Source organism: Lactuca sativa, chromosome 7 (genome assembly GCF_002870075.4).
Source record: "Lactuca sativa cultivar Salinas chromosome 7, Lsat_Salinas_v11, whole genome shotgun sequence".
Lineage (NCBI taxonomy): Eukaryota > Viridiplantae > Streptophyta > Magnoliopsida > Asterales > Asteraceae > Lactuca > Lactuca sativa.
This window is the reverse complement of record NC_056629.2, coordinates 153,311,125-153,319,172: the sequence shown is the minus strand read 5'-3', so window position 1 is coordinate 153,319,172 and position 8,048 is coordinate 153,311,125. Positions and strand designations below refer to the sequence as shown.

General features: G+C 39.3%; 1 protein-coding gene across 1 annotated transcript; it reads left to right on the top strand.

Moving 5' to 3' along the window:
- Positions 1-5,545: 5,545 nt before the first annotated feature.
- Positions 5,546-8,048, top strand: LOC111904226 (uncharacterized). The gene is made up of 8 exons (XM_023900006.2): positions 5,546-5,745; positions 5,833-5,995; positions 6,106-6,216; positions 6,368-6,502; positions 6,574-6,678; positions 6,773-6,942; positions 7,014-7,113; positions 7,692-8,048. Exons 1-8 carry the CDS (start codon positions 5,654-5,656, stop codon positions 7,920-7,922), a joined length of 1,107 nt encoding a protein of 368 aa, XP_023755774.1. The 5' UTR covers positions 5,546-5,653; the 3' UTR covers positions 7,923-8,048.

The following is an 8,048-nucleotide window of genomic DNA, read 5'->3' as shown; positions in this document are numbered from 1 at the left end:
AGCAAACCATGAAATCATCTACACGCTCTGGCAGGGTGAGAATCGGTGCCCCGCACAGCCGCTTTCTGAGAGTCTCGAAGGCTACCTGCTGCTCAGGCCCCCAGCGAAAGGCCACCGATTTCTTGGTCAGTCGGGTCAAAGGAACCACAATCTCGGAGAAGTCCCATGTAAGTCTCCGGTAGTAACCTGCTAGACCCAGGATACTCCAAATCTCAGATGGAGACCTTGGAATCTCCCACTGCATCACGACCTCTATCTTGGCTGGATCAACTAGAATACCCTTCTGGTTGACAAGGTGCCCAAGAAATTGCACCCCGCGCAACCAGAACTCACATTTGGAGACTTTATAAAAAGTCTCTCCCCCACTTAGATTCGACTAAGTCTTCACTACACGCAAGAATTGAAGGATTTCCCATCCTTCTCGCTTGCTAATATCCCACTGATGACAACATGTGCCTGCCAATGCTAGCGTTTAATCACCGATTAAACCTTGAGATCTCACATCCTTGGAAATCTCGATGAGTACCCTTGACATCTGATCCAGTCTGACACCTCGATCCATCTAACATGTTGTCAATTGAAGGTCTCAATCTTCACTCTGGCTGACGAATCCTCGTTCTCATTTCAATCTTGCAGTACTACCGAACTCTAACCGAACACAGCCCATGCGAAAACACAATTCTCTTGAACATTCAGTGACCAACCACTTATGCATCTAACACCTGCGACTGACACTACCCTCTTCCTGTCACCAGTTATGTCCTAGCAACGGTAGTGCCTTGAACTCCAAAGTTCATCCATAAACAATTACCAACCATACCTGAACAATGATAAAACCTCTGAACGCTGACTTCATTGGAGAACAATCACTCCAACCCTGATCGAGTATCCTCTAAATAATACTCCTGCATAGATCTCGACAAAGATCCGGATGATAACGGTACACGCGGAACTTGCTCCGCAAGATGCATCCCTCTATGGGTTCATCAAGGACTTTTCGGCATGAAGGATGGCATATATGATCCTTGATAACCCAAACACTAGCAGGAAACTGACCCGAGATCTGACTTATCCAAACTCACTCACAATTCCAAAGCGGTACATATTCCAAACATCCACCTAATATCATAGAAGATGACATACCCGCAACATCTGGAGGAATACTGACCCCCTTCTGCTGACATGACCAATCCTGCTACCCTGTAGCAGCCTAAACCCTTGGAGTGACAAACTCCCTCATGTACTTTCTCGTACATGCTACACGGACTCAGGCCCTGCTGGCCTTTCACCCGATGATCAGAAGTTATGGGTCTCTTCCCAGAACCCTCTACTATACGCACCTAGCATGCACCTTTCTTTCCAGGGTGCTCGCAAATCGATCCCGCATCTGCAACTCTTGGAAATCATATCATTCAGGGTCTGACACCCTGTCACGCTCACTAGCTCGCTTGCCAATGGCTAAGCTGCAACAACTGGAACATCCTCTGTCCCCAAACTGGGTCACAAACTCTTCCCTGAAGCTTCTTAGATTCTCCAAGACTCTCACTAATTCGAGTATGGATCATGTGCTTTCAGTAATACGGGCCCAATACTACCTTCCACACCTATCCATACTTTCCTCAGCAATCCTCCCGGATCCTCCGAGCCACTTCCTCAAATGGTACACCAAAGTCTAACTGAGCCTCACTACTAACTCACTGAAATATATCCTAGGCTTCCCTAGGTTCCCGAACTCACCCAGTCCTCAGCTGCTGAAAGATTCCCCAGTAATGTCAAATAGCTACCTAATGAATATAGTCATATGCAACAGAGATCAGATAATTCTTCAAGTATCAGACTCATCCCTATAACGGCTAGACTCAAACGAGAGCTGCGCAATAGGGTCGAATCTATCACTCTGAGATTATCCAGCCTGTGCCACATGTGACTTAGCATATTCACTTAATAGCTAACTCACATGACTAAGAGTCCCACAAAGCACAAAGCAAGCAACATTCCGACAATGGAAAATCTAACCATCATACCAATCAAATCATTCTATCCTCTAATCAGGAATCTGTACATGCTATTCAAAGGATCATACAATCAGGAATAACCTAAATAGGCTATCCTATTACTGACTGATCAGTACTAACATGCAAGTCTACAAACACATACAATAGGCATATAAGGCATCCTCCTTAGATCCTTATCCCTAATCTAGCATGCAGTTCTCATAATCATATCATATCATAACATCTCATAACAAGTATGGATATCTTGGGGAAGACTTACTTGAGCTCGACTGATTGCACGCATCACACACCTTGTTCTCTTCAAAGTTCTTTTCTCTTTTCAAACTTCTTTTATAAAATGATTTTATTTTTTTGAAAATTTTCATACCAAGTCCTTAGTTTGAGTTCAGACACACCCGAGAGTGTGCCCGAATCCCTCAAACCAAGGCTCTGATACCAACTTGTAACATCCCACAAATACAGGCCAAAAATTTCATTTTTAAACACGTCATTATAAAAACAACAGTGTAATAAAACATTTGTAATATCATGTCATGTCGAAAACCAAAGTAGAAATAATCAAACATGTTGTCATAAAACAATATCAGAGTGTAATCTCAAAGATCTCATGTGCGGAAAACCATAGTGTGATGCGCTACGATCATGCCGGCTCCATTCCATTAAACACGAAGTACCTGAAACCAAAATTGAAAACTGTAAGCACGAAGCTTAGTGAGTTCCCCCATCATACCACATACCATACAATCACATAGCATACATACTGTCGGACAGTTCTGGGGTGTCCGTCTCCTGGTACGGCCATTCTGGGGTGCCGACCTACCCGTGTCAAGCCATTCTGGGGTGCTGACCTACCCATGTCAAGCCATTCTGGGGTGCTGACCTACCCGTCGGTCCTAACAACCGACCCTCGGGGACTATTTCACCCCTACTGCTACTATCACATATACCATAACATAAACATACTTTCAGACATATCTAGGGTGTCCGAACTACCCTTCGGTCCTAGCAACCGAACTTGAGGAATATTCCCCTCCTACTACCACTATCACATATAACATATCATGCCAGCATACAAACATATCATCACATACTGTTAGACATATCTGGGATGCCTGAACTACCCTTCGGTCCTAACAACTGAACTCTACTACTATCACATATAACATATCATGCCAGCATATAACATTTCAGGTAGTAGCAAGCCTAGAAGCAAGCCTAGTTGATATCACAAAGACAATCATCTAACATACAACTCCTACTGGTGGGCCGACATTGTGGCCGTAGACCCACCACTACTGGAAGGTAACTCACCTAAAGTAGAAATTGTCGAATAACCACTGAACTGATTGAGATGGACTGTCCAGCTCCCTAAACACCTACAACCCACATCAATATTTTATACTTAGCTTATGCTTCAAAAATATTCCTTAATATTACTTAGTATCATACTTATTTGCATTATTAATAAATAACGCCTTGATCGATTTCCCCTTCCAAATCCCATCAAATATTCTCGTGTACATTTAGTTCATATGACCATTAGCTAATAAATAGTTAAATAATTTATCGATCCAATTTAGATATAATTTGAGCCCACGTACTTTTGCTAGAGCTTAATTCAAGTCTCATCTATAAACGTGTTTCATTTAATCATTTATTCAATCCATATATTTCAAATTATCATTCCATTAAATTACAAATAAATTTCACAGCCATAGATTATAATCCCATTTAGATTAATTATGTTCTTCAATAAGCCCAATTCGCATAGTCAATTACATGCCACCAGCCCATGATACGCATCAACCCATTAGCCCATGATACTCATCAACCCATTAAAGCCCATCAGGAGTTCAATTAGCATACCTAGCTTCCAGGCGGCGCACATGAGAAGTTCCTCAATTGTGGTTGAATCCTCGTTCATCAGAACCGCAACCTCCACAACCAAGTTAAGAATCGCACAGACCCACACCCTGACCGTTATTGATTCCTCACCTTCTTTCTGGCCATCGAAGTATCGAAGACTAGCACCTTGCCTCTCCCCTACTGTGTTGCTGGAGGTCCCACGACAGTCGCCAGAAAGTCATTAGGCCAAGAAAACAGGATTAAACCCATCAATTAATCTCTCTCTAATCGAATTCACCAATGGGAGATAAGAAATCAAAGGATGAATTGAGTCTTACCTACCTTCATTGCTTTGGAGAACATACGGGATTTTTCGGAGGTCCACGCAATGTTGGAGAATAACGCAAACAACAACCCCACCAGTTTCACGGTATCGAGCAAATTTTGAGCTGAAGGAATGATCCCGTTCTTGCTAAACAATCACCCACCTCTCTCTCTCTCAACTAATGCTCTAGTGAGAGTTCTGACTGGCGAAGAAGCCCAACGATGGCAGCTCCTTCCTCACAGTTCTTCTTCTTTCACCTCATTCCTTCACAACTTCGATGTCTCTCACCCTCTCTCGCCGCCAATGAACATACATATTCTTCATTCTATCTAAGGGTTTGTTCCTTATATAACTCGATGATGCAGGTGAAGCAACAAGAGCAGGAGACAGCTCCCTCCCTCACTCTCTGTCGCTTACAGGGGGACCAAATGCTTAATTTTCGCAGATAGGCATAAATAGTCCTTGATGTTTGGTCACCTTACACATATAACCCCTTTACCCAAAATTCCATTCAAGCTAAGTTTCTAAAATGTATCAAAGGACCCTCTTATTTCATTATTCTTTCAAATTATCTCCAAATTTACCAAATAGCCCTTCCTCTACGAAATATTTCCAATATAAGTACAAAACGAGCCCAATTGATTATCCCTTAGCCATATGTTCAAATATTCTTCCCACTACGAACTCTGGAAGCACTCTTTAAACCTCCAAACAAATTATAATGCCAATTACACACTTTTTACTAAACTCTTATTTAAATATATACATATATCGAAATAAAATAATGCTTAACACCCATCTTCAGATTTTTGGTTTGTCTTGGAAATGGGGTGTTACATTTGAGTTGCCACTCTTGGCAGATTTAAGGTTATAAGTTCATAAAAATGCTTGTTTGATGCTTAGATATGGTCCATGCATGTTCTTGTTGAGTTTTAATGGATTAAAATGGTTATTGGGTCTCACTAGGTCATGTAAATGCATAAAGATGCCGACTTTATGCATTAGGAGTTTAGATGGAAGGTATTTTGTGATCATTATGAATAAGTGTCTCGTTTGAAACAATAAGTTTTTAGTGTTTAGTTTAAATAAAATACTCTAAATCTAAAAGTTATTTCACGTAGCGTTTAACAAAACGCTAACAGCTAACAACTACCGGTTAGTTTTGCCGAACATACCCTTAAAAAAAATCGTAATAATATGGTTACAACTTGTTGTATATTTACACCTTCTTTCTATTACAAAGCACAAAAATTCAAATTCTCCTTTTCACTTTTCTTAAATGCAACAAGATGTAACTATAGTTGTCGAATTGAAATAAAATCAAAGAGTTGTTGTCCAATAGGAAAACATAAAAGTTTAGTGTTTAATACCAAAGTTAAAGGGGCAGGTTTCCTGGTCCTGATACGTCCTTCAGGAACCCTAATTTGTAAACAAACTTGAATTGATTCTAATCAGAAAGAGGTTCGCTATGACGTTTCGATCTGTGTTCGATGCTGCCTTCATTAGAACTGAATTCGATCAAGCTGGAATCAATACTCAGTTCATCCCTTCAATTTGGAAGTAAATTCTCATCTTCCCTACGAATTCTGGATTTTGTTCATCTTTTTTGGTTAATATATTGGTTAGGTTAATTAATTACTTCTGTAGATATGTCGTACAGAATCCTAATTGTGAATGGCGAGAGATTCCTTCATTGCCTTCCGCAGCTTACTCGTTACTTTCTTCCAAGTTCAAACCCTGCACTTCTGTCGTCGACTCCGTTCTCGACTCCATTGATCAAGTCACCACCAAGCTCCTCATCAAGTTGCAGGTATGTTCCCTCATTCTGCATTTGTACATCTTAAACTGTGTAAATATGCGATAAATAATCTCGTTTCATTGGTTTCACACCATTTTCTTTCCGCTTTTTGTTCTTTCTAGAATGGAGCATCGGTAGAAGCTGTGATTATGAGATACGATACTCGTTTAGGGAAATATGGAGGCAAGCCTCGTCCTGGTGGTCCAAGATCTACCTTATGCATATCCTCACAGGTAAACCATTACCCCATCCATTCCTTCCAAACTGAAATTCTTTCCTGATTTGAGTTCTTCGGTTGATAGATTCAAGCGACACTTTGCTGTATATCTATCTGTAATAAACTTAATTTCTTGATTCTTCAACACAAATCATTCTCTTCTACAGGTTGGATGCAAAATGGGCTGCACATTCTGTGCAACTGGAAGTATGGGATTCAAGAGCAACCTCTCAACAGGAGAGATTGTAGAACAATTAGTACATGCTTCTAGATTATCACCCATTCGCAATGTTGTTTTCATGGTAAATACCTCAAAAAAAAACTTGATTTCCTTGAAATTTATGTCACTACAACTGATATTATCATCATTCAGGGAATGGGAGAGCCATTAAACAACTACAATGCTTTAGTTGAAGCTATTCGAGTAATGACAGCATTCCCTTTTCAGCTTTCACCCAAGAAAATTACTGTCTCAACGGTTTGTTTTGTTTGCTCCATTTTACATCTTCAATATATAGTCTTTTTAAGAACATTTCTTGATTCATATCTATCATTCTGATAATTTCTTGTAGGTTGGAATAATTCATGCAATAAACAAGCTTCATGGTGACTTACAAAATATAAACCTAGCAGTGTCTCTTCATGCACCAGTTCAAGATATTCGGTGCCAGATAATGCCTGCAGCTCGGGCTTTTCCTTTAGAAAAACTAATGAATTCTCTAGCAGAATATCAAAAGAAAAGGTAGCTCTTTTTTTTTAATTTCCTCAAAGTGTAAAATTACTAAAATACCCTTCTGGTATTTACTTTTATAGTCAGCAAAAGATTTTCATTGAGTACATAATGCTGGATGGTGTGAATGATGAGGAGCAGCATGCCCACCAGCTTGGTAGATTGCTTGACACATTTGAAGTGGTGAGATTCAAATTTAATTTTTGAGTAAATTACAATTTTGGTCCCTGAGTGTTGCTGATTTTTTCAATTTTGGCCCCAAAAACTTTTTCTCTTGCAATTTTGGTTCTTATTTAACGTTTTTGGTCCCTGTTTCAGGCAAAATAACTATATTTTCAGAACCAAAATTGTGAAAATCAGATGTACTCAAGGCCCAAAAATAGTCATTTTACTAGAAAAATGTACTAAAATGTTACAAGAACATCAAATAAGGGCGAAAAGTGTTACAACACAACTTTTTGGGACCAAAGTTGCAAAAATCAGATATACTTAGGGACCAAAAATGTAATTTTGGTCTCAAAAAGTTTCTCTTGCTATCTCTGTCATTATTCGAGGTTCTTGTAACGTTTTGGGTTTATTGTTTTGAGTAAAATGACTAATTTTGGTTCCAAAGTATAGTCATGGACCAAAAAAGTTAAAAAAAAAGTCAAATAAGGACGCAATTTGAAAAAGTCAGCTATATTTAGGGACCATAAATGTAATATACTCTATATGTTGTTACTCTTTGACAACTTCAAGTTTAAAGATTGTTTTTTTTGTAGGTGATAAATTTGATACCTTTTAATCCAATTGGGACACTTAGTAAATTTGGGACTAGTGGAGATGAAAAAGTCACAAAGTTTCAAACAATTTTAAGGAGTAGTTATAATATACGAACTACTGTTAGAAAGCAAATGGGACAAGATATAAGTGGTGCATGTGGACAGCTTGTCATTAATTTGCCCAACAAGAAACCTCCTACATTAACCGACATTGAAGATCTTCATCTTTAACTACATAAACTGCCACGTGTCACGTGTTGCTTATGTAGTTAGTTGAATAGACTTGTACAAGTATATAAATTTTGTCATGTATTATTATTATTCCATCACCCATTAAGAATATCATGTTTGAAATTA